This window comes from Fusarium coffeatum (genome assembly GCF_003316985.1).
Source record: "Fusarium coffeatum strain FIESC_28 chromosome Unknown BRIP53273_contig_168, whole genome shotgun sequence".
Lineage (NCBI taxonomy): Eukaryota > Fungi > Ascomycota > Sordariomycetes > Hypocreales > Nectriaceae > Fusarium > Fusarium coffeatum.
Window position 1 is genome coordinate 1 of NW_022157961.1, and position 26342 is coordinate 26342.

General features: G+C 48.1%; 8 protein-coding genes across 8 annotated transcripts; 3 read left to right on the forward strand and 5 right to left on the reverse strand.

Annotated features, from left to right (window-relative positions):
• Window positions 1-6369: 6369 nt before the first annotated feature.
• Window positions 6370-7443, forward strand: FIESC28_07546 (uncharacterized protein; the record flags this gene model as incomplete). Its single annotated transcript, XM_031161686.1, has 2 exons — window positions 6370-6478; window positions 6533-7443. The coding sequence occupies 2 exons, from the start codon at window positions 6370-6372 to the stop codon at window positions 7441-7443; spliced, it is 1020 nt and encodes a 339-aa protein (XP_031014248.1).
• Window positions 7444-7711: 268 nt separating this feature from the next.
• On the reverse strand, window positions 7712-8242 carry FIESC28_07547 (uncharacterized protein; the record flags this gene model as incomplete). Its single annotated transcript, XM_031161687.1, has 1 exon — window positions 7712-8242. The coding sequence occupies one exon, from the start codon at window positions 8240-8242 to the stop codon at window positions 7712-7714; it is 531 nt and encodes a 176-aa protein (XP_031014249.1).
• A 362-nt stretch (window positions 8243-8604) lies between these two features.
• Window positions 8605-11328, reverse strand: FIESC28_07548 (uncharacterized protein; the record flags this gene model as incomplete). The annotated part of the gene is made up of 1 exon (XM_031161688.1): window positions 8605-11328. One exon carries the CDS (start codon window positions 11326-11328, stop codon window positions 8605-8607), a length of 2724 nt encoding a protein of 907 aa, XP_031014250.1.
• Window positions 11329-14150: 2822 nt separating this feature from the next.
• FIESC28_07549 (uncharacterized protein) lies at window positions 14151-15583 on the forward strand (the record flags this gene model as incomplete). Its single annotated transcript, XM_031161689.1, has 4 exons — window positions 14151-14189; window positions 14243-14266; window positions 14332-14920; window positions 14973-15583. The coding sequence occupies 4 exons, from the start codon at window positions 14151-14153 to the stop codon at window positions 15581-15583; spliced, it is 1263 nt and encodes a 420-aa protein (XP_031014251.1).
• Window positions 15584-15880: 297 nt separating this feature from the next.
• FIESC28_07550 (uncharacterized protein) lies at window positions 15881-17727 on the reverse strand (the record flags this gene model as incomplete). Its single annotated transcript, XM_031161690.1, has 3 exons — window positions 15881-17306; window positions 17372-17498; window positions 17592-17727. The coding sequence occupies 3 exons, from the start codon at window positions 17725-17727 to the stop codon at window positions 15881-15883; spliced, it is 1689 nt and encodes a 562-aa protein (XP_031014252.1).
• Window positions 17728-18103: 376 nt separating this feature from the next.
• FIESC28_07551 (uncharacterized protein) lies at window positions 18104-18891 on the forward strand (the record flags this gene model as incomplete). The annotated part of the gene is made up of 2 exons (XM_031161691.1): window positions 18104-18301; window positions 18349-18891. The coding sequence occupies 2 exons, from the start codon at window positions 18104-18106 to the stop codon at window positions 18889-18891; spliced, it is 741 nt and encodes a 246-aa protein (XP_031014253.1).
• Window positions 18892-19287: 396 nt separating this feature from the next.
• Window positions 19288-21254, reverse strand: FIESC28_07552 (uncharacterized protein; the record flags this gene model as incomplete). Its single annotated transcript, XM_031161692.1, has 2 exons — window positions 19288-19567; window positions 19618-21254. 2 exons carry the CDS (start codon window positions 21252-21254, stop codon window positions 19288-19290), a joined length of 1917 nt encoding a protein of 638 aa, XP_031014254.1.
• A 2063-nt stretch (window positions 21255-23317) lies between these two features.
• On the reverse strand, window positions 23318-25759 carry FIESC28_07553 (uncharacterized protein; the record flags this gene model as incomplete). The annotated part of the gene is made up of 2 exons (XM_031161693.1): window positions 23318-25660; window positions 25718-25759. 2 exons carry the CDS (start codon window positions 25757-25759, stop codon window positions 23318-23320), a joined length of 2385 nt encoding a protein of 794 aa, XP_031014255.1.
• Between the last annotated feature and the right edge of the window lie 583 nt (window positions 25760-26342).

Sequence of the window (26342 nt, forward strand, 5' to 3'; positions counted from 1 at the left end):
AAAAAAAAAAAAAAAAAAATCAATAACGAGTGTGTAAGTAGGTAGGTAATCACAATATTGGATGTTTGCACTCGATATAGAAGGAAAGATTCCGATGGGCGCAAAGATGAGCCGGAGGCAAGACTAAGAGACCCGAGATCCAGGTCAAATACTACCAGTGCGTAGGTAGGTGCCTAGGTAATGGCCGAGGGAGAGGAAAAGATGGGAAATAGAGTCGTCGATTTCTTTCTCTTTCTCTTTCTGACAGGCAAGCAAAACGTAAAAGACCAAGGTCGAGGGCAGGTCCAGGAAGCTGGGATGGGTCCTTCCTTATTAATTAATTAATCGACCACCCAGACTACCTCTTAGATAGTAGGTAGGTACCACCTAGACAGACTAGAGGACACGGGAGGGGAGGGGAGTCTGCGGTAAGTCAGGTACCTACCTAAGTACCCATGGACGGCACTGTAGGGGACCCTCTTTAGGTGGGAGGGATAACTGCTCCGAAAAGAGTATTCAAAGGTTCAAGGCCAAACCGCAATGGGACGAAAAGAGTAGATCAGAGACAAGACGAGAGTTGAGCTGTTGAGTTGAATTAACGAGTCGAGATGAGTTGCACAGAAGTTACAGGGTTGTTGATGCCATCCATTAATAATCACCTACTGTACATTGCACTACACTGGGGAAACAAGGCAGGTCTATTATCCATGACATGGAACTGTACGGGTATGCACCAAGGGACCAACAATCTTCTATTATCGATTCATTGTTCGTTCGGGTTGCTTGCCTCGGCCGACTCGGTATAAAACCATTCATGCTGTAATTATGACCTGTACGGAGTATCCGATCTCTATATGGGAATATCCATGATTGTTCATCCGCCTCATTCAAATTCGTCCGGCCTTGGCCCTTCCCTTCTACAGCTCCAGCTGGCTCTTGGGCACCCATCGATCGTGGTAATAGCAGAGAGATAGTGCCCACCAACAACCGAGATCCATCGTCACTCCTGGTCTTCAAAGCTGACCGACTTGGTCCAAGCAAAGGAGCAAACAACATGCCGCCATCAATCAATGATCTCGGGTCGTCAATGCCAGGGTTCAGCTGATTGACTGAGCGACTGAATCACTCACTGACTTACAAGGGCAGGGCGGCAAGACAGAGGCAAGGCAGGGGTAGAAAGTCGATAGACCAGGGTCCTTGCTTGACATTGAGTATCGTCACCTCTTTCGTGAGGATCTTCTTTGACACAGACAGTGGAGTAGGGAATTGAGGGAGACATGCAGACATGTCCGTCCCTACCTTGGATAACTGGAGAAACAAGGGCGATTTAAAGTCACGGGAAGAATGTGTGGCTATATTAATCACACGCAAGATTTGAACAATGTAAGGAGGACGGGGAAAGCTTGCCTTCTTTCTCCCTTGGTGCATTTACATCCGAGTTTGCTTGAAGCCTCTCCCTCTGTTCTAGCCTTTACACGTATGTACTGTACTCAAGTAAGTGAACGAATGCAAGACAACATATGTACTATTCTAGGCAAGTAGTATTGTATATCCAGTTTGTCGCATGGTGTCGTATCGTGTCGTATGTATAGCCTTGTTATCGTCTCACGACAGCGGGGAGTTGCCTTGAATTGTCTATGCCGTATATTGGATGTAACCTCATCGCCTTTGTCTCCAGTCAAAGCCGTTTCTGTTCCTGAACTGAACTGAACTGAACTGTAATTTATATAATTACTGACTGTCCCTGTACAGCACCCGGCAGTCAGGTCTGGTCAGGCGCCATAGGTTGAACAGGGGGGTTCAGGTCTGCCGAATGAAATAATTGAAAAGGCCCATCGCCAAGAATGCCTGCCGCTAGTTTGAGCACTGTTTGTGCGTTTTGATGGGCACCTACCTTTATCAGACTTTGTCAGCACTTGCTTTCTCTCTCTGTCTCTCTTTAAGAGACCACTCACCTCTTGGATAGATTATTTACCTCACATAACGATGTGAAGTCCACCGACAAAACTCAGCAAGCTAATTATTGGATTGTAACCCATGTCATGAGCAACTTTGCACAATACCTAAAGTACCTATACCTCGTCGGTAGTATAGAGTACCGAGGTCACGTACCTGATTTAGAAAATCAAGAGGTTGATCACCTCGCCTATCATGACGTAAAATGAAAGGCTGCGGTGGACCAGAGCCCCGTAAACTTGCTGATTGCTCTAAAATCAGTCTATAAATTTTGCTTGTCAATTGTGTCGATCTCTTTTTATCTTTGGTATAATAGCAAGACACTAAGGCAGTCACCTAGTATTGATGCTACGGTACAGATACTCTGCATTCTGATAGGCATCTTTACGTATTCCACATTCAACGACACCGTTGGATTGTTGATTATTACTTGTGCAGATCTCGATAAACGATTTTGACATCCATGGAAACTTTGCACGACCAACCAGAAGACAGACATCCATGGATGTCTTGAACATATCTCCCTACCTAATAGGTACTAAGGTAGATGCTTAGTTATGTACTGACTCGATAACTCACGATGGCTTCGCTTTTAAGGATAAGACTTCTTCTGATGCCGAACAAACGTACCACATCTTGACTCACGTCAATCAGTACCAGTTGCATTGCTGCATGTAGTATACGGCCTGCACTCGACAGAATTGTCAATGCACTAATTAAATGCAACCCTCGAACGGGCCCGGTTTGATTTTGTTACCGTAGAGCAGTCATTGTGCGCTCAAACTTGGAGGTGTCTTTTTCTTCTTTTCGCATAGAGATCACCCTATTTTCATTTCCTGAATACCAGCTGTAGAAAGAGGGGGAAAAGCAAACATGACAAGTTCATAAAATGTTCGATCGATGGAGAGTTTGCTCGTGTATCACATATGAGAATGTGAATTGCCTGTGATTTACGCAGATCTTGATATCCCTCGACGGTAGATCACCCGCATGTCTCGGAGCAATAACCTTGATGAGAACTAGAGGAGAATAACCCCACGCCCTTGATGAAGGGTTTTCTTTCCCAGAGGAATTTGCAAAGTCGGACTCATTTAATCTAACCGAGTTACTGCGCCTGCTTAGATTACTATAGCTGTAATGCTATGCAAGCGAGATCTGCAATTGGAACAGCAAGGGAGAAGCCGGTAAATGCATTGATATGATATGATAAGTTATTGAGATCTGGAACCTGCATTGCAAGTTTCAGATTTTTTTTTTTTAATCCCTACCTAGATTGACGATGCCTACAAGTTGTATTTTTGTAATTGGGGTTTCTTAGAGTTTAGAAACGATTGCGAATGATGTTGCATTATGCAAATGCAAATGCAAATGCAAGTCATCCTCTGTGGTAGCTACTTCAAGGCACATGATCACTCTGGAATTCTTTACCCGATGAATGTCACCGTTTAGCTTTTCACAAGCTTGACGTTGACGGCCAAACGTTCCGCCCGGCCGAAGTATCGGCCGATCAGTTTAATGGTTGGCAAAGTTACAGAGTTGCTAGAGTAGCTGCAACCACTCAATCAAGGCCGACGCCATCTCGAGAGAAGCACTCAGCCTGGGATTGGCGGGAACTATGCTCCTCATCCGCAAGCTCGCGGGAACTAAAACGTTAGTCAAGGTTCAAAGTCAGAGTCGAAGCCAAAGTCGAAGGTAAGAGGGGGAAAAGGTTACAGCAGCTCAAACTTGACTTGGGCCAAAGCTTAGGGTACTGTATGTACTTGGTGGTTGGGTTAAGTTGAGTCTAAATCAAACACTTTTGAGGCCTGAAGGTCTCGGGGTACCTATACTCAATCAATACTGTACTGCATCGCCTACTTAACTCTCACCCTGCATCCACCAATCGATATACTTTGAGACCATGTCTATCGTGACAATCACAAAACCCTCAAAACCTTAGCAGCCACTCGCCGCTACCTGACGTTGATGTCGTACAGACTTGAGACCAATTCCCACTATCAAAAGCCTATTTGTTGTGCTTTAGGCATTCCACCAGGTAGGTATCGCTGGTAACCAACATAAAGGATGGATGCCGGTAAACAAAATGGGATGAGATGCAGGAGTGATCGACGCGGATCGACGATTCCCGAAACCAAATCAAGCCATCACCAACGGCTGATCTCCTTTACAGTACAGTACAGTAGTATCAGGGCACATCACAACATATCTGAGAAGCCTAATGTACAGCTGTCAATCACAATTGTAACAATAACAATGCGTATTTCCGTCTTTTGCAATCTTACGGATACCTTGCAGCATATGCAGGGCTCAAGCCTCTGCCCCACGGATTGCGATTAACGAACGACTTGCTGTCGGTGCAAGCAAAGAGTTACAAATAAACCGGAAGAGAAGCAGGGGACGGGCCAGGGACAGGCCCAAGTTTGCAAGCATGATCATCAAGAACTATGCTTACAAGCAAATTATCAATCTATTCTCTTTGAGTCAACAGGAACAATCAAGATACGGGATGCAAATAGAGGTAAGGGACTCGAAAGAAGAAATGCCGAAAGTCGGTGTACTGTACTTACAGCGACATACATGTTATTCTCTAATGATTAGGTCGCTTTGCCTTGTATACGAACTACTAACTGACATTGATTGTGCGGGATAGACTGCCTATTGCCTTGGTAATGCTTCTCACCGACAAACATCGCGAGATTACTATCTGAAACATGCATGAGTTCTACGGATACGGATACAGATACAGTCAAACATTTCCTTAAACTTATTCCCCACCAGTTGCAATGTTTCACAAAGTTAAGAGATGCCCTTGAAACTGTGCTTGTTTAGCCTTATAGTAGGATGTAAACCCTGATCCTAGACCGCCCACAATCCTCGCTTCCGAAAATGCTTTCCGATGATGCTTTGTTCCGTAGATAGCGATGGGTATGCAGAGCATTCGAGTCTTTAATGCAGGTTTGAGCGTGCATATTGTCAAGTGTCTCATGTCCAAAGTTCCGGGCTATCAGATATTCGGACCGGGTTACAGTACCATCTCACCAGTTGCACTTCCTTGCATCATATCCCATTTTCTTTTTGGGATTTTCTCATTGGCACTCGGAGCTCGTCCGGATCAATGACGTACGAGTGTTAGGTGGCTTGCTGATCAGAAACAAACAACCCGTCAATCCTGAATCAAATTCGCAAAAACCATCTATTCATGGCTAGCTGAAGGGTTCTGTTGATATCGAGGCACAGAGCAGAAAGGAGGCAAGTCTTAAGACAACGTTGTATGAGCTCTTCCCTGATTCGACCCATCTGAAGGAATTTCTACCAATGCCAGAATCTTTTCACACCACGTCTCTCTAAACATATCATTGATTGGGCATTCGCGAGCTTGAAGTTGTCTATCTGGGAGAGTTTCAGTCGTGGGTAGATGAATCGGACATAAACGGTTTTTCTTGAGCTAACATGAATTCCAGATGAGTTAGGTATTGAGATACATATATATCAGTATTCTTAACTTGTGCTTCTAATAACTCAAAGTCTTCTTTGATAGTTCAATACTATCATATACCCATGTGGACGACATAGTTAAGCCGTGTAAAAAACTATAGGAAAACGATGCTCGAGTAAGTCAGTTCATCCAATTCATTGTTCTGGTCAGGAAAGCACGTTTGGTCTAAGTAGCAAGTCACCAACTTGTCTTGTCGACGAAGTTAATGTTGGTCCAGCTTGAGATAAAGGGCAGTATCTAAGTAAGTCCATCGCCAGAGCATCAGTGAAATGATTGGACTCAAAATTCAAGATCAATTTGTTTCTAAACTCGATCAGCCCCAGATAATGCGAGAGAGACACACGCCGCTTTCTTTGTTGTGAATACCTGGGTGATTCTTTGTCGGTTTCTCAGTTGATTCGTTGATGCCCCGGGGCGGTTAATCAGGCAAACAATGTCCAATGAATAAGTAGGATCTTGTATCACGAGGCGCAATGATCACGCTCCGTTTGTGGGACTTTGAGAGGTTGATATATGCTGACTTTGGACACACAGCCAAGTCCTTTCTTATACGGGTATGTAGTCCCCATATTCAGGTACTAGGTTATAACGTAGGTCCATAACCTCCACTTTCTCACCCCTGTTGGCTTCGGGTTTCCCCACTAGCACTAAGGCAAAGGCACCTTAACCGGGCTCCCTAATACTGAACTTGAAGGCTCCATACTTGCAGCCGTCGGCCCCATCTCTTTCGGATTCCAGACTCCAGGCCCTCCTCCGGACTTTCCTCCCCTACACCCGCGCGTCAACTTGAATATTGATTAACACTCGACGCACTATTTGCGATATCATCAGTCGTCAGTATACGATACCTGTGTACGACTCGCTATCGTTTCGCCATTGATATTCTCGATCCTTTGCGCTTCGATTCTCCCACCCTCCATCGCGCATCACATCACACCATGGCGACGTCTGGTCTCATCGACCCGACAAAGACGGGCAACTATCCCGTTATCCTCGGCGACGCACTCTTGGGCAAAACTTCAAACGAGATTTTTACTGGCATCAAGTGTATGGTTGATCAGCCGCTGTAACATGTTCGTGTTGTGCTCACATCTCTTCCAGACAACCATAAACCTACCCTCTCGTCAGACCAAGCGCCGAATTCGGCCCGCATAAAACCCTCGGTTCCTGGTAAAACGACCTCCTATGACCTCTCCTATACCGACAACGATGAAAAGTATGCCTTCACAGGCACAAGGAATACCAACAGCGGCCAATATGTACTCTATTTCGACCCCAGCCGCGAGGCCTTTATTCTCGACCTTGTCGACTCTACTTTCAACATGAATATCACTCGACTGCCTGGCAATGGCGACTCCGATAGTCTACGACGACAATATCCACAAATCGACAGCAGCGCGTCAAGACCTGGCGCCAAGACAGAAAAGAATACTACGAATACAGAGAAACCATCGACAAAGGCACGCGCCAAACCCTCCACCCAGAAGAAAGAAGTCAAGCGCAAACCCGAGAAGAAGCAGGCGCCAAAGAATGTCGCTCTCTCACTCCCTGTGCCATTGCCTGCACAGCCACAGAAGCCTGCTGAACCCAAGAAACGCACGCCAGCTCCTGAAGAAGAGGAAGAAGAGGATGACGACGATGATGGCGGCCTTCTGGTGGAGAATCCTGGCGCTGATACCAGTGCGGCGCGTAGGACTGACTTTTCACCTGCATTTCCTTCTTTTCGCCGTTTTGACGAGTTCATGGATCAGCGCGAATCTGAGGGCGATGATGCTGACGGCGAAGAGGACGACGAGCCCGACTTTGAATTCAAGCTACCAAGCCCTGTCAACAACCGCAGCCAATATGAAGCAGGACCTGACCATATGGATGTGGATGAAGAAGAGGAGGTCGAAGAGGAAGAACCCGAGGTCGATCTTGCCAAGGAACTTGAAGACGCATTTGAGAACTTCGAAAATAGTCAACAGGAGAGCCCCGATGGCGATGAGAGCGAGATCAGTGAAGAGGACTAGGATATAGTGTACCGCTAAGGTATACACTTGAAGGAGTTTGGTTTTGGGCATAATTGGCGTTTATGCAAGACGGCTCAGTCTCTGTCAACGGCTGTATGATCAACTCGGCGTTGGAAAGGTTTGTTTCGAGTCATAATATTTAGCGATACCACTAGCACCAGCAAGACTCTTTTGTGGTCTACAAATTCGGCTATAATATTGTAAATAGCAAGAGCACGATATATAGAACTCCAATCTTGAATAAAAATATGAAGTTTGTCAAATTGCACTATCCGATTCTCTCAGCGCCCTCCCCTTCGTCATCATACTTCCACTTTTCACCAGGGAAATGATCCGAGATGCCCTCAATAGCATCCTCGGACCACAGGTGTACCTCCGAGTACGACAACCTTTGACCCCACTGCTTGAGCTCCTCTTTATCAAACGTGCCGACCGACATACTCATCGAGTTCGACGCCTCGCTGCGCCAGAATAGCCAGCTGCCACACTTGGTGCAGAAACCGCGCGCGGCATCCGGGGTCGCATGGTATCGCGACAGTGTCGTTTGAGAGGTGAAAGCAACGCTTGACGCAGGCACCTTGTGTAGCCATGCAATGAGTGAGCCACCATTTTTACGGCATTGGGAACATTGACATGTTGAGCACTTCAATAATGTGTTAGCAGGAGAGTGTGTGTGGAATGAGTAGGTGATATTCACGCCTCTCTTCCAATCGTGATTGGTTGGGAAGGTCACTTTATAACGAACAGAGCCGCAAAGGCATCCGCCAGAAACGGTCGAAGGATATTCTTTGGATGCCATTGAGTTGTTCAAGGGGGTAATGGTTTCGCTGCCAGTAATTTGAGGTAAGAGAGATGATATCAGGAAGTGCTTAGAGTTTGTTGTATTGGGTGGGTGGTAAGACCCCTCACCAAGCCCATTTATAAACGAACAGTGAGTGTCAATGGCGCCTTTCACTTCCTTGCTTTTTTGAAAGCCTAATCATAAATGATCTTATTGCTTCTGGTGTGCTGGTGTTCTACTCGTGTTGTCGAAAGGCGCAGCAAGCGAACATCCGCTAGTGCCTGCAGATCGAACCCAGGTACAAGATATGTCCAAAACTCTTATTTGAATAAAGTCTGCAGTAGGTATTAGAGACTTTCACCTGCACCCAGTACGTGGCATCAAATAGCTTCCCACTTTGCAAGCCACCCAACGCTTTCGCCTGCGTTACGAACAACACAATATCTTCCTTCGCTTGAGTCTTTTCTGACGTCGTCCAGAACCTTCTCAGCAGCAATAGAGCCAATAGCCATACCATGCCCTTCGCTGAGACTGAAAGACCCAGTGGTGACAAAACCAATAAGATCTTCGGCATTTGGCACCAGGGGATGGCCGTTCATGTCGGACTCATTGGCTGACGCGGGTAGAGATAGTGAAGGTTTAGCGGTTAGTTCGATAGCAAGTTGGCGTTTTAACGATTCCAAGTCGCGCGGCTGCGAGGCTTTCGATGGTCTGGCTTTGTTTGCAGTAGAAGAGGGGACTTGAGAAAGCCATTGGGAACGGAGGTCGTATGGAAGAGAGGACGACGACGACGACGATGTGGTAGGAGGGATAGTGGCAGGGACTTCGGTCTCAGAGGATTGCGGAGCTGTTATAGGTCGAGAAGGGAGACGGTAGATGCGAGCGCAGGATGTAACTGACCCTCTAGAGACGACAGATATACGGACACTTAGAAGAGCCTTTGTCGGTATTGTGAGTGGTGTAAGAGCACTAATGCATCTGGTGAATACGTCTTTGGAAAGCTGGCGTAGTTGATATATGCGAGTCTCTCTCCGCTGCTTCGATACCTGTGCTGACTCTTTCGACTCGCCCGTATCAACGTCCATGGCATCTTCATCGTGGCTCTCCTCACTTTCTTGTGAATCTGGAGCAGTGAAAAGCATCTCGAAATCACTAGCGAAACCATCTCCGATCTCGCCCTTCCTCCCTCCACCTAGATCAAGAGATTCCCAGGCTGTTCTCTTACTCTTTGGTCGCTTCTCCCAAGCCGCCTTTCTTTTCCGGCGTTCTTCAAGCTCCCAGTCGGCACCAGCTTTGCTTCCAGGGAAATCTGATGGGAACCAAGGCTGGCCCCTTTCAAAGGCGACCTGGCGGACCTCGTTCAAACCCGCAAACCGCGGGTTACCCCCTGACGACAGAGGACAATGCACCAAGGAGTACCAAATATGCTGTATACATTTCCATGGAGCAAGCAAGGTCCATGTGCCTTGTGTCTGAGTACCAGTCCCTGTACGTGACGCGAGGAGAATGATAGGAATAGGAGGGTCGGTTTTTAAAGGCTTTAAGGCGACCCCGGGAGTTTTCGCACTTTTACGTCTATCGACCTGTTTCTGTGATGGAAGACAGGACGCCCGGTGACGAATATCTCGATCGAAAACGGCATACGGCTCTAGATTATCCTCTGCTGGCCAGGCTGCAATCTTTTCGAGCAGTTGCAGTTGCGCCTCGTCGTCTTTAGAAACCGTAATACGCTGTGGTGGGTAATGGAAACGAGGGTCCTGCACAAAGAAGCTCAGCACGGCGCCCGCGGGTAAAACTGCCGCATTGGTTAAGCCTGCCAATTCTTTAAACATCTCTGCATGTGTATTCTTGGCCTTTTCTTTCTCGGGGTACGGGTGCAGGACGGCCAACAGGGCTTCCGTCGAACCTGGCCCGGACAAATCTATACTGCCAATCTCGAACCGAAGATCTTCGATGTAGAGTCGAGGTGTTTCCTGTTTTGTTAATGACAATAATTCGTTAAAGAGCTCGAGGAAGGCTGATGGATGTATTCTTAAGAATACTTGTCTCTCTTCCTTAAGTTCCTGGTTTCCTTCCGACGCCTGTGACTCAGGATTCCACAGGATAGTGCATGGTCCAATGATTCGCCTGTCATCGTTCGACTGCCCTCCGTTGATCGTTCGAGTCAAAGTCCCGGACCATGACCTACTTCCAAGTCTCCATTTCTTTCCCTTGTTGTTCCAGCAAGAATCTTGAACCACGCCTATTCGTTTCAAGACACGTTCAATTCCTGCGCGGTTACCATACAAGCCAATTGTGCTCATGTAGCTCATCTCCCAGATAACTGCCCCCCTATCGCCCTGTGCTCGATGGGTTGGTCTATAAATCTTCTCATTCGGCGTCAATGGTATAGCAAACCGCCATAGAGGATCCAGGGGATCAGTCATCTTTGCCCGTTTCGCGTGCCAGGAGTGAGTCGGTAACCAGGTCTTGTTGAGCTGTCGCTTTCGAAATTTGGTCTTGGGTCTAGGGGGTTCGTTGAGTTCGTTTCGTCGAATCTTCGGTCTCGGTGCTCGTCCAACGACAGCCAAGCATTTACCAATATTGGCATCTCCATCCTTCTTCGCCTTCGCCAAGCTAGTTCTCCGTTTCCTAGCTGCCAGGATGCCCAGCTTTCGCGCTGTCTCAGCTCGTATTCTTGCTCTTGTTGTCCTGGGCTTCCTCCGTCGCGCTTCCACTACCGGGGTATTGTCGTCCTTCATTTCCTTTTCCGCGCGCTTTCTCAACCGACGAGGCACCCGCTTGGGGTTGTGGCTTGCCGTGCGACGGCGCAAACCTCGGGGGACTTTCTGAAAGGCACGACTGCTACCGACAGCCTTGGATGTCGCCATGCTTTGTTCGAGGGCGCGGATCTCAAATTCGTGAGCAGCCACAAAAGCCTGAAGATCGAGTTCGCCATTTTTAAGTGCGGCCTCAGCAGGTTGTGCAGGAATGCTTCGTGCAGCGTGAACCATCTGGCGCCTCTGGGGAACGTTGTCGCTTCGAGAATTTGATGCTGGAGTATCTGCCTTTCGCTTTCTGCTATCCATCCCTGATTGGGCTCCGGTGGATGATCCCGGAGCCATGATGAAAGAATGGCGATTGTATGGGTATCTCAATTGTGAGTATGGAATTGATTCTGGTAAGAATTCACTTTGACGCGCTGGGTTGACGCAAAATTAAAGCTTTATCGATAAGCTTAGCTGTCAAAGATGGATATCAGTGAACATGATGGCCCCTCCAACCCACTTCAGCCCAGCCTGGCTGTCATCCATCCATGATGGTTTGCTGAATCAAAACTGCTTTTCACTATGAGATAAGACTCCATCGCCATTAGGCGTTGGGATTAGAGTGATTACGAAGGGATATCATCCAAAGGACATGGTCGGACGCTAAGAAATGCGTTGAACATAATCTTGTATAACATCTTTGAAGCAAAGACTAAAAGTTAATGATACTAGTGATACGGATACCCGCAAACGTTATGTGTGAGTTACATAGTGGGCTGCAGTACATTGTAGGTAAATTAAGGACGAAATTGGACGCTGGTTTGTTGTTGGTCTGAAGATGATGAGCATTTTTGAAAGACAACAAATGTCTCAAGAATTGCGAGCTTCCCAAAACATACATGAAACTTGATAAAATCACCTCTGAAAAGGGTATCTCTAATGTCAAATGCGCCGTTCGCCAGTTTCCCCACGTTGTCTTCGATCTGCCAAGATCAACTGTTTTTGCCCTTTACCATAACCAACAAGGAAGCCATATCCTTTGCACAAATAAATTCAAAACCAATTATAGAACGTTCCTTTCTCACATCAACCAATAACGCTATAGTGTCTTCTTACAGCTTCAGCCAGTTGTCCAGGCGGTTGACACTTGGAGCACATCTTATGGCCCCTGTGAATCAGGTGGTCAGCTGAATGTCTTGACTGCCCGGTCTGAGATCTGGTTTAGATCAGGAACATGACATACCAAAATTCTGGAGGATCAACAACTTTTGGGGTGCATGGCCTCTGAGATCGTTCATATTTTGGACACCAGTTCCTCACAACCCAAGCATGATGGTGACATTGAAACTCAACCTGCATCCAATACTAGTTAGCAAATTTGAGAGACTCTTAACAGTGGATAGAAGAAGGCACTTCGTACATAGTAATAGTTACACATCGCAAATAGCACGGATTAAAGAAAAGAAAAGAAAAGAAATGAAAATGCTCAAGAGTTCAACGGTGATCGTCCCCTTTTCTGCAGGAACGGCTACCTTAATACATATCTGGTCTTCCATTCCAGTGTCATATTGTCATTGCGAAACTCGCACAAGTGACTGATAGCAAGTGACCGATTCTAAGAACATCACCGAACTAACATACTTGAAATCTTTTATTGCTTTTTCTAAAAACGCCATCCACAGGAAGCGATGCGACTTGCAGTTCCAGCAGGGAAAAGCAAGACAAATCGGGAAACATAAACCTGAGACTAATAAGCGAAGAGGTCATAAATGAGCGGGTCTTTTTTATCTCTCTTGTCATCTCTTCTCCCGTGAGGAGAGAGAACAGGAATCGTTGTGGCCAAGGAGAGCGCACGCGTGGGGGAGAAATCATACTCCCTGAAATGATAACATGTATCTTATCATAAAATATCTTACTAGGTACCATAGGTAAACAGGCTGTAGTTGTTTCTGGGTTACATTGCTTGGTCTAGGTACACACAGCATAGATTCCCATTTCACGCTGACAGCCTTATGAGTTTCTTGTTAAAGCTCAAGCCCATTCCTTGTCTCTTTTCTCAGCTGTCGTTATAATCAATGGTTTTTATGACCCTGGTCATGCTTGTTTCAGGCAATTAGCCTCGCTTGCAACCTCAGCTCAAAAACATGGGTTTATTATGGTCGTGCGATCACATGGAGTTGGCTAGTCCGTCTTGGATTCGACAACTGTCGAGGCATATGCAGTGAATCAATCCCATCACAGCATCCATACAGATAGACCATGATGCGATAGATAACGCCATTATGTTCTGTCACGTCACATTTATACTGTACTGCGAGTAAACAACTACCTAGATACCTAGTTAGGGCAGCTCGAGATATGCATTACGACACTTCAAGACATTGAGATCGGTTCTCCAAACTTGAGTTAGATGTCCCTTTCTATATGAAACAAGTGCATCGGTGGCTGACCGTCAGGTCGGGTTCAAGCTTGAAGAAATGATCTGCATGTGAATGGACCCGTTCTCCCTTTAAGAATCGGGGAGAAAGCTCATCAGCCCCCTGTGGCTACGTACCCACCATGCGATGTCCCCTGTGGCGTCATGACCACTGGCAGGGAGCAGCCTTCCTTCCCTATTGTCGTGGGATGTGGATGCCCGTGATCCGTGTCCAAGGAATGGCATGTGACGATATCTTCATCATACAGTACCTACATACAGCCAAGACCAGCAATTTGTGATACTCTTATTATTACTGCACCGTCTATCACTTTTACCTACCTAGGTACCATACCTCCAGACGGTCCACCGTGGACAGCTCAATCAATACCTAAGGGACTGACGGCCTCCACTAGAGCTGGAATCGTTCGCCAAATCAAGGCTGGAGTCTACGCCATAGTCCGGCCAAAGCCTGAGAGGCAGAACCTAGGAGAATGGTTTCTTTAACTAAGCCTCAACCCCACAGAGCTTAGAGTTTCGCTACATCCATACTGGGGAATGATATCCTCTGCCTACCTACACCTGCCTACTATCTATAGCTTTGGGTGATATCCATACTGCAGCATAACCTTACAAAAGTCCCAGCGTAAGATTGGGTACCGCCACAACTACGCTCAAGCGAGCTCTTCATCAAACTGAAACATCTTCGCCGTAATCACAGAGGATTCATTGAACAGAAGGCACCTCAGAACCTCCTACTAACATGGGCTTTCTCAAACCTGAAGTTGGCAAGGCTCGAAAGGTGAGCATTCCCACCCCGTCACCTCTCACCGTCATGCTAATGAACCCTCTCAGCCAAAATTCGACCTTCATTTGAAGGTACATCTTTCCTCGCAATGGAACATTATTTAACCACCTAGAGAACACCGGCTCATTCTTGCTAGATATATGACCTCAACAACGTGCCACTTGTTTCCGGTCAATCATTCGTCAAATGGCACCTCTCTCACTCAATGACCGCAGAACACCGCGGTCGCACTCAAAAATGCCCAATTGCCAACCATAGGGTCGACTACAGCTTCGTTACTACAGTCACTGGCATCCGCATATCAATAGATCGCAACAACCACCTTGCCGAATGTCCTATGGAATTCGAGGTTATCCAGGAGTTTGGTGTAGCCGAAAAAGTCTCACTTGGTGTTGTTCGTCTCAACCTCAGCGAGTACGTCGAAGAAAGCGAAGCCTTTGTCAAGGATGTCGCGTCGCCTGGTCGCATACGTAGCGGTAGTGTTGGTGTCAGCCCGCACGGCGGTGGCACGTCACGACCGCGCCGCGATTCCGATGTTGTTGAGGACGGCATTGTGAGAAGATATCTCATGCAAGAAAGCAAGGTCAACAGTACCTTGAAAATCAGCATTCTCATGGTTCAAGTCGATGGCGAACGCAGCTACGTAGCCCCTCCTCTCAAGACAGCCCCCGTGTTTGGCGGTATTGGCGGCATCATGGGTGAGGAGATAGAGGACGAAGCTGGACGTAAGTGAACCCACTCGAGCCCATCGTGTGCCAAAGCTAAAATTCTAGATAGCAATAGCTGCTGCAGTGCCTAACTTATCGAAACCACGCGACGCCGCTGAGCTGCAGGATCTCTACCGGAGTGTCCTGACTGCTTCGTGGTGCCGTCAGCCCGATGAGCATTCTGCAGAGGAAGTCATCGACGATATTTTCAATGGCGGCAACGGCTGGAAAACTAAGCCACACAATGCCTCGCCTGCCACGGATGATGAAGAAGATGACGATGATGATATCGGTGCCCGTGATACTATTCGAGCTCGTGACGTCCGTCGCATAACCCATAACCTCCTTCATCCCCATCATCATAGCCAGAGCCATCGATCACCTTCACGCAATCGGCCAGCCAACGGTCCGCATGGCTCTTCACATCGTCGCACGCCGAGCAACTCGAGCGACAAAAGCTTCTCCACAGTCACAGTTACGCCTTCCAACCGACGTAAAGGTGTCCGCATCCATGAGCGTCATCTCGACCACGCGCGCAGTATGGCGAGCATGACATCTACCATGACAATGGATAGCGATCCTATGCGGGAAGTGAATTATAAAGGGGCTCGCGAGGTCAGAGAGGATGATATGCGAAACGATCTCGTTGCTTGGCGGTTACCAGGCGATCAGGTCATGTAAGGAAGGTATCGTTCATCTTATGGGAATACGGTCCACGCTGTTTTCGAGAATTCACATTTTCGTTCAAACATCACCAGTACTAAGTTAATTGAGACAACCAGCTAGTTGGAAGAGGCCCGTTCTTTTGAAAATCTTTGAAATTTCATTCAATTCATCCCGATGACTTTCTATTGTGTCTTCTAGATTCTACCAATAAACCCATGCTTTTGGATATCCATCCACCTGTATGTCCACTCATAAAAATCATTGCGGCTTTTTAATCAAGTTACTGCTTTTGAGTCGTTCAATTCCAGACTCTTAAATGTTTCCTCGCACACCACCCTTTCCGCCGACCTCACGGGTTGTGACAGTAACACCCAGATCGGCCAGAACGTTAATCGTGACCTCGACCTTGCCGCCAGCCTTGACACCCTTGACGGCTGCCTCGGCGAGAGTGTTACCAATCTTCCAGATCTTCTCACGGGTCTCCTCCTCCTCATCGGAGTCGTCGGAGTCGGAGTCGTCCTCATCCTTGTCGCCGCTCTCCTCCTTAGGCTTAGACTCAGGCTTGGTCACCTTGATATGAGTGTTACCCTCGGCGATCTTGATGAGCACATCGCCACCCTCCTTAGGGGCTGGAATGTGGACAGTTCGTCGAGCAGGGGCGGCGGTCTCAGGGGCGACGATAGGGGTAAAGACTTCCTCGCCATCAGCACCGACGGTGATGACACCGATGGCGTTGGAAATGTGCTTGACGGTGGTGACAGCAGGGTGTGTAGATTGCTCGATATCGGAAGCCTCGTACTCCTGGATAAGAGAAGCCTGGAGGGCAGCACCACGAGCCAGGAGCTCGGAGGGGTTGATAGCAGAAACGCTGGTAGCAGGGGCCTGGATCTCGGTAGACTCAGGGAAGATACCGCGCATGTTGTTAGCAATACGAGGGGTGTGAGCAGTGCCACCAGACAGGATAACCTCGTCAATGTCAAGAACATCGAGGCCAGCCTTCTTGATGACACCCTCGATAAGTCGGTTGAAACCCTCAAAGACTTTGCGGGCAACCATCTCATATCTTATTCTGTTGATAGTGACAGAGAAGTCAAAACCGTCAGCCAAGCTTTCAACACTGAACTGGGCGTTGCTACCCAAGCTCAGAGCTCGCTTGGTAGCCTCAGATTCGAGTCGGAGCTTGGCAAGACTGCGGGCATTGTTTCGAGGGTCGACGTTGTGCTTCTTTTGGAATTCCTTGGCGAAGTGCTCCATAAGGGCGTTGTCCAGGTGGACACCAGCGAATTCATAGTCGTGAGAAGTGGCAAGGATGGTGTAGAGGCCGCCTCGGGAGGCGATGACAGCAACATCAGATCGGGTGCCACCAAGGTCAGCAACAACAACGGTCTTGTCCTCGATCTTGGCCTCAGGACGGGCATCGTAAGCCAGAACAGCGGCAACAGGGTCGGAAATAAGCTGGAGGATTTCAAGACCAGCCTCGTTGGCGGACTTGATCAGGACCTCTCGCTGCTTCTCGGAGAAGTTTGTGGGAACAGTAACAACGGCAGAGGTGACCTTCTTGCCCAAGTAGTCGGAAGCGGAACCGACAAGTCGTCGCAAGTATCGGGTGGTAACCTCAGAAACTGGGACAGTAGAAGCATCATCCTCGGCCTTATCCTTCACGGTGAAAGCGACAGAACCGGAAACGTCCTGAGGGTGGGCGGAGGCGTGGGAGTGGGTAGGGTCGATGGACTTGAACCTGGGCGTTTCATGTTAGTATGTCGGCTCTAGAGTTGAAGTTGAAACGGAAAGGGAGCCGCATACTCTTGTCCGAGGTAGTCTCTGAAGTTGGCGATAGTGTTATCGGGGTTGCGAACAAGGAAAGCCTTAGCTTGGCCACCGTAGTACTCGTCGCCATCAACGTAGGAGAGAACTGTAGGAATTTGTCGGTCTATCGAAGGTACATATGTTAGCAAAGTTGACTACAGAAGATACAGAGAATAGTTCCAAAGACTCTGTTTCTTCTGCCTCTTCGCAAACATACCTCCATCCTCGTTGGCAATGACCTCGGCCTTGTCATCAACAGTGTAGGCGATAGAACTGTTGGAGTTGCCAAAGGTGATACCAATCGCAACTCGATCACTAGGCTCAGGGCCCTTAGCGCCAGCGTTGTCACTCATAGGGTCGGTCGTAAACAGAGGTCGTGGGCTGGTGTATGAGAAGGAGGAAAATAACAACTCGTTGTCTGCTCCGAGTTGAAAAAGAAGAGTGTGGTGAGTGTCAAGTTTTGGAAGGCGATTTGGTGATGGAGTAGTGGGGGTTTCTTTCTTTTCCCGCAGAGACTGGAAAAAAAACTGCCCGCTAATCTTTAATTGCCCACTTTTTTGGAAAAGCAATTGGTACGTATCTTATCTTATCGTTATCAATGTCCCACTACGCCGCCTCTGTCCATTTTTGACGACAAGGCTGTTGGACTGTAGCCTGTCGCATTGTATTTCGAGCTTGAAATAAAACATCCTTTCCACTGCAGGTGTTCAACCACAAGAACTATATAAGATGGCATCCGACGCCGTATTCGTGCTGCCGGGAGATAGCATTGACCCGTCTCTTGTTCCTTCACATCCTAAGAAACCTCTTCGTCTCGGTCCTGGACTACGACATGTTCCTCCTAACGATATTATTCCTACACTTGCTGGACAACTTGTAACCGATCGACAAAAGAATGCGATTCGAGTAGAGAACTCTCGAGGAAGGGTAGGCATCTCTTTTTCATGGAATCGTTCCCATATACTAACTCATAGCAGTACACCCCACGCGTTGGTGAACTCGTCATCGGAACAGTCCAGCGTAGCGCTGCAGATTTCTTTTTCGTTACTCTCTCCGACTATACCGCACCTGCCCAGCTTCCACAATTATCTTTTGAAGGCGCTACCAAGAAAACTCGCCCCCAGCTTGCTGCTGGTGCGCTTGTCTACGCACGTGTGGCTCTCGCCAACCGTCACATGGACCCAGAGATAGAGTGTGTGTCTGCATCAACAGGAAAGTCTGAGGGTCTGGGTCCTTTAACAGGCGGAATGCTCTATAACGTGTCACTTGGAATGGCCCGACGTCTCATGATGCCTAAGAGTGTGCAGGAAGGCCGCGTTGTGGTATTGGAAGAGCTTGGCAATGCGGGACTCCAGTTCGAAACTGCAACGGGACGCAACGGCAAATTCTGGGTTGATAGCGAGAGTGCAAAGACAGTCATCGCTGTAGGAAGGGCAGTACAAGAGACGGATGAAAAGAATCTGGATGTTGATGAACAGAAGAAGCTGGTGAGGAAAATCATCAAAGACCTGAGCTAACGAAGTTGCATTGGTGAAAATTGCAGTGCTGCTTAGCACTATTTGTATTGATAAACCGATCAGCTAAGAACTGTCGCACTATAATAGATACCCGAGAACGAATACACATGGCTCGTCTCTTGTCGGACGAGTTTGTCTTTTCCACAACCGAACGCCAATAATCCTTCCATGTCTTCGATGTCGCTTTTGATGCCGAACCTGGAATTCTATGCCTAAATGTCAACTTTAAATAAATATAACTACCAGCGCGCTCTTTAAAAGTAAGAAACAGCTGACAGTCAGGTTCAACCAGTTTGGACTGGCTTTTAACCAGGGACGAGATTCCAAAGCTGGTCACCCATTACAATATTTGGTGTAATACCAAGAAAGTCAGTTCGCCCTAGTAGACACAAGCTTTCATGTGCCCCCCATCTCTTGATCGACCTCCACAGGGTCGGGGAGGTATCTTTGATCCATGTTGTGGATCTTCGTCATATGCCGCTTCCAATTGTCCTTGCGAGGAAATCCTTTCCCACCTTGTCTTGAATAGTCGCAACCTGGGACGGCGCAATGGAACTTCTTCTTCCTCTCGTGGCGATCGTTGACATGACGCTGAAGATGAGTCTTGGTTCCAAAGCCCTTGCCACAATTCGGGTAGGGGCACTTGTGGTCTTTTGTATGGTAGCGCTGATGATGTCTGGGGGCAGTTAGTAAGAGGTTGCCTGATGCTCACGAGCAAATACTCACTTAAGCTTGTGTGCCTGGTCAAAGACCTGATGACAGCCAGGCTCGTCACACGCATATACGCCATTCTTTGGTGACAAGTTGTTGGCACCGTTACCCGGTGACACGCTTGGACGATGGTCGGAGGATACACCAGAATGGGGGGAAGGGGTATCGAGCTGAGTTGCAGGTGTGTTTAGTGATGAGGGGTTGGTAGATGCCGGTCCTGGTTGAGGAGTTGAAGCATCTGAAGGGTAGCTCTGGTGTCGGGTGCCTGTGTCGGGCATAGGACTCAAGTGGTTGTTCGATGGAATATCAGACATGGAGACATCCTGGCTCTCATCAGGCTCTTCTTTCTTCAATGCAGTTTCACTCTGTGTGGGTGTGGGTGATTGGACGACAGGTAGAAGTTGAGGCTGAGGCCGGGGAGTATTAGGAGCCAGTGTCAATGGTGAGGGTGAATCAACAGGTCTCTCGTCCCTTGAAGGCTCCGTTGATGGTGGCAGCTGGTGTGGCGAGGATTGTGCTACATATAGTTGGTAGTTTGTTCTATGCCATAATTCGCTTTCCGTTGAAGCCGGCATCATATCCATCGGGTTCACAGTACCGGGAGCGGGGTGGCTGGGAGGAGACTGAGATGCGTTGAAATTGAACGTGGCTGGTGAAGATTCTGGCGGGCTTGGCGCGGTCCCTTTGGGTAGAGTAGATGGTAATGCGATCGGTGAACCCAGAGCCGGGGCAGGATGGGGCGGTGCTGGTAATGAATCAGTAGCAGGCGCAGCGATATCAGTAGGAGACTCAGTCGGGTCTCCGGCCGTAGTAATCCTCTGGAGAGGCACACCCTCAGTGACATGAGTGGCTCTGGTGTTTTCGGGACCTTCAGCAAAAGACAGCGATGTTGGGGAACTGAAGGATTGATCGCGCGTACTCTTTCGACTGAACAGTTGCTTCAAGTTATGCTTCAATGAACTTCCACGCGACCATGAACGTTCTGGCTGTGGTCGAGGCTCTTCAGTTGTAAACATGCCGAATGCTTCTGATGGCACGGCCGGGCTGTAGTAGTCCGCACTGGTTCCGTTGAGGGTTCCATCATGCGCATCTCCAATAGACTGTGGCATATATTCTTCATGATATGTTCCATCGAACGGCGCCGAACGCGGTATCGAATTGTCGCAGCCCAGCTGAGCATTGTTGAAACGATGCGAAGACAGATTAGTATCGATTCGGGGTCCAGTGTTATGTTGATCCAGTCCTTGTTGCCCGTTCGACTGTATCAGAGTATCGTGGGGAGTCCAGTCCAAGTCCTTGACAGATCCCTCTACTCCTCCACGAACATTCTCTCCCGAAGGCTTAAATGAGTCCTGCGACGATAAACGGCGTTGATGATCAGCTGTGGTTGGAGTTCCCGTCGTTGGAACCTCACCCGTCTCAGGGTCGTTCGTGTTGGTGAGTCCATGAGAATGGTCTTGTTTGCGGTGTCTGATGCGACGGATGATAAATGGATAGGAACAGAGAGCTACAAGCGCAAGGCCCACGATGACACCGACAACAACACCGGCGATTCCTCCACCACTCAGTTCCCTTCTTAACAATACTCCCCTAGTTTCGAGATGGCCCGTCTCATGGCTCTTCCTCGCACTTAGATGTCGCAATATATCCATCGAATTGGACCCTGGGGGGATCGAAGACTTGCGTGGCGAAAGCGGAAGTAGCCAGCAGCCGCTGGCGAGAGCTGATAGAAGCAGATACTCGATATGGCAACCTAATCAAGCGTTGATTATTTTTTGTCGTATTCTGATGGTTTGGTGATTGGGCGGGGCGGCTGGTATTGTACTGGAGACCCGAGTCTCGGGAGGCCGCCGTCGCAGTCGCGCAAGGCACGAGAGGAATCCGATCTGGAGTCAGTCAAAGGCTCGTGCTTTGTCTAAGGGTCCAGTCGAAGAATCGAAAGATGGAGCTATTATCAGGGGAATGGATGATCACTTTAGCTTCTGTTGATGACATCCATTGTGAGCAAAGGGAAGAGAATGAGAACCATGCACGGGTGAGATGCAACGGCATGGCATGGCACGACCAAGAAATCCGGGGGTGGTCGTCAGCATGGATAGGAAGGTAGCCAGCGCGCACGGCACCTTCTGACAATCGCTTTTTTATCGAACCTCTCAGGACCTTCAACTTCCCATAACGAGAGTAGCTCACACAAGCGAAATTTGATTGGCCAGGGAGATGGCCTAGGCCTCCGCGTACAGTACTGTACCGTCCGAAGCTCCGCAGTCTAAGCCACACTCATCTCGACCTGGGCTAGTGTCACTCACCCCTGAAGGGCTCGTTAGAGAAGCTGGTCCCTATGGGAGCTAGAGGCCCTCTTTATGTAGATGACAATTTAGATATACGCTATAAAAAGAACATCTTGTTTTTGTGAAGATCAGATTGATCATGACTCTTTGAAAAGCTGGGAATGCACGGGCTAACTGGAACTGAGCCTGCCATGCTTACTTGTAGAGTGACACAAGTGCTCTATCCAGGTAATCTACCAAATTATTATTGATTGTCTGCTTACACTCGATAAGATGAACTATGGTAATACAAACAAAGCATCTAGTAGGTATTGCATCTTACCAGGTCAAATAGGTAGTATTAAGTATTGATCCAGTACCTTAGTAGTATTAAAGCCATGGAATGCCAGTATCCCAATCACAAATTACCTTTCCACAAATGCTGTCTTCAACTCAAGCCGTAAACTACGAATCGTAGATCAGACTCTTATTCGCTAACCTCACGTACCAGGACCCGTATAAGTCCATGACTTTTTCTCCTGCAATCATGAGTCCCGTCAAGTACGTGATACGGTACTCACTGAACAACACCAGCTATCTTTCTGGCTGCATTGACCAATAAGTCAAGGCTCTGGCTGCTGGTCATGCACCTGTAGGCTGTGATGAGTGAGGTCTACACAGTACACACCTGGCTAGGGGATACCAGAAAAGTTGATAAGAGACAACGACCACATGAAAGTGAGGTAGCCGGTTATCAGTTCCGATTAGAATAACATGATTTACTTCAATTGCCCATGAAATAAGCACATTGGCCTTTGATCATTTGTTGGCCCCCAAATCCAACAATAAGTGTTAAGTATGAGCCTGGTAGTTCAACTATAAGCCTTCCTGGCATTATCCCATAATCGCCGAATCGTAAGCCTTCCATGTTCCCACTGGCGTAGCGCTGAGAAATCCTTCTTCCATAGAATCTCATCAATCAAGCTGATTATTTGACAATTCTCCCCTCATGTTTCAATACAGGCTTGCACCCATACTCAACGAAGATTGCTCTGTAAAGCTGCCAGAGAGTGTTAAGCGAATCCCTACGCTGGCAATCGTTGATCTATGGCCTGGTGGTATCCAAGACACTAAACTACCGAACTACGATCTTGTCTTAATTTCACGTCATCAGCAATTGGGCAAATTTTCTTTTACCATTTGCATATTACACCTAACTACCAGAAGGGGAACTCAATACACGAGCCTCATCACCTCTGATACCCTCCGAAATTCTTAACTGCCAGAAATAGAGCACGCACACAAAAACAAAACAATACAATTCGAAAAGAAGAAGAAAAAGAAAAAGAAAAAGAAAATCAACCAAGCTAGCTCAGGAGCTTCCATGATCATGCCAGCCGTTGTTTCCATTTACATGGGCTGCTCTGCCTCCTGTGCGGCCTGCAGCGCTATAGCACAAACAAACGGCTGTCGTTGTATGCATCGTTCCATACCTTGGATGTATAGTCCGTCGGGACACGCTGACCGCCAGCAAGGCGGAAGGTCATCCCCGAGTGCATCAGAATCACCTCGGCTTGTCGTGCTCGAGTGATGGCAACGTTCATACGATGAGCCTCATCCATGAACCCGGGTCTGGTCGTTCGTACCATGTCAAGAAAAACCATGTCGGCCTGGTTACCCTGGGCTTTGTCCACAGTTAAGACCTCGACCCTGTTCTGATATTCAAGCGGCCACTGCTTAACCGCATGAGCGTATTGCCGCATGGCAACGCTGTAAGGAGTCTGTATCATTACTCGCCCAGGCTGCTCGATGTTTGTGACGTCTCGGAAGTCAGGGTCTTGAAGGAGTTTTCTTGCTTGTTCCATGACCCAGTGATGGTTGGCGGGATTCCAGAAACTGCGGCAATGCGTTTCCTCTTTACTCGTTGTAAGAGAAACAACCGCTCGATTCTCACTAAGCTTTGTACCGCCCCCAAGGTTTTCAAGATACGTGCGCAAGTACTTGACTGTTGTGGGGAATTGTTTAGTTGCTGGATAACCAGAGACCATACGCCCATGGTAGAAGAGTGTCGATGGCAACTTCTGCAAGTTACCGTACGCACGCTTATTTATCAACAACCTGCTGTTGATAGCTCCGACCTTCTCTGCTCTGGCCATCAGACTAAGACGCATCTGGTCAGCGTATGGGTTGAACTCCAAGCCTTTCTTAATAGTATCGCGGACATCGCCGCTCTTTACAAAAGGGCGGGTTTGGTTGACATCTCCAGTGAAAATCCAGGCAATGGGCTCAAAATAAGCGATAGGGATCAGGGTGGTTAGCTCCCTTGCGTGGGGAGCTTCATCGACAAAGATGATGTCCGGTTTGAAATACTTTGTGAAGCTACCGTACACAGCTACAGGCGTCGTAGCAACGAAATCCGTCTGCTTCAGATATGCGGTGTAGAGCTTTGTGACTTGCATCCTTAGTGTCTTCCAGTTGTCATGGTCCAAGACTTCGCCAGCCTCCATTCTCGTTAGAACTCGCTTCAGTGCTAGAAAGCCACCGTCTTTGTGCTTTTCATAGTACTCCCAAGCGGCTTCGTCCAACGTCGGTGCCTTGTTGGGATTGCGTCCAATCTGGACGGTCTTGTTGATATTCATCGTAGCAAGAAATTTCTTTGTAAAATCTGTTCCTTGTTGGTCGTCATTGCCATTCTGACCAGAGCCGCCGGTGTTCAACTTTGAGCTGTTCCTGATTTCATACGGCCAGCCATGCATTCGAACAATGCGCAAGTCCAACTTGGCTTCTTTGCACAACTTGTAGTAACGGTCAGCTGCGTCGTCCACCGTTTTGTTCAAATCAACTAAGAACAGGATCGGACTTCTTCTTTTAGCGCCAGGGCGTCTTTTGGACTGAAGAAGAGCAGAGACGACCATGTTCCACTCAGTCTTCCCTGCGCCGGGACATCCGTTGACGAAGTAAAGACCATTTGGAACTCTAGTCAATCCTTTGAATGCAGCGAGGTGATCCTGGTTGAATGATCTGTACCTTCGAATGATATTATAACGAATCCTGTGCTCTTGTGCCGCTGGGTTCTTCAGATGGGGGAAGAAATCATGAAGATCGATGAAGGTCTTGTCGGAACCTCTCAGATCAAGAATCATCTCAAATGCTGCCTTGGACTTGTCGCTGACCTTACGACTTTCCTGCCGACACTCCCCAGTGAGTCGGTGTAAGGCTGCGAGCTCAGCTTCGAAAGTATTTGAGTATGTATCCCAAGCAATCGTAATATTCTGCTGTTGCGTTTCTTCCAGAGAGATATTTTCAAAATCGTTGAGAGAAGAAGCAATTCGTTTTGTTGCCATCAAGTCAATACTCACTTGCTCACCATCCTCATCTTTCCATGATCTGCAAACATCGACCTTGAAGGCTGCACAATTTGCTACTCCCATACCGACGGGATGATCTGTATCTTCGTATGGGTTAACAATGCGGGTGGCAGGTAGGTTTACCAGGGAGAATGTCCCATTCGGCATTTCAACTCTACTCTCGAAATCGATATGAAAGTTGTCCTCAAGGTTGGGGAATATAAGGCCTTCCGATTGTTTCGGAATCACCACGAGAACTAGCCACGAGACTTGGAACGAGGTAGTAAGAACCGAAATCGGGGCCACGGGCCAGGCTTTGAAGAGTGTTCGCTGCTCATTGAAGCGGAGCAGGACTTCTAGCTCGTTCTTCTGTTCGATGAGAGTACCTTGCTCATGCCGGTGTACATATTCTGACTTCGGCAAAATGCAAAGCGATGGGAGTGGCTGTTCAAGTTGAGCGTCAGTGACCGCACGGCACATCCAAACTTCATTTGTACTTACCTTCAACAAAGGCCGAGGGGATGGTGTTGTCGCAGCAGGCATGGTGAAGAGCCTGTAACACAGGGTGCATCAACCGTGTTTCCTATTTGTCTGTCCAAAGAGACGGGTGAACACAATAGGGTCCGGAACCAGATCTTGAAATGGTTAAGCAGCCTCAGTGAAGCCACGAAGAAGGCCAAATAGGCACGATAGCTAATAAACGTAAAGATGAGCCAAGCGAATAAAGTGACGAAAGCGAAGAGAAGGCTGTGCCAAAGAAGATGGCTTCCGTGATCCTTTACACACAACACCTTACCTGCTCGATATAGTGTTGCGCTGATGAGCTGAAGAAAGTTGTGTGGAGGTAGTGAGGCAGAAGAGCAAACATTGAGGAGAAGGTTTGAGAGACCGTGTAGGCAGGCATGCAGGAAGGCAGGCAGCAGTCGCGGGAAGTGGAAAGCGGAAAGCGGATAGGCGTTTGCACCTGCCGTATGTTGCCAGCCGTCAACACTGCCGCCACTGCCTGGCAGCTGTAGGAGCCGGCAGCTCGATTAATGAGATCAAAGCAAGAGTATAAGCGCGGTCTTGAATATTCTGAATGTGGAAGCATAGCAGCAGGCGGGTGTCAGAAGAATTATCCTCTAAG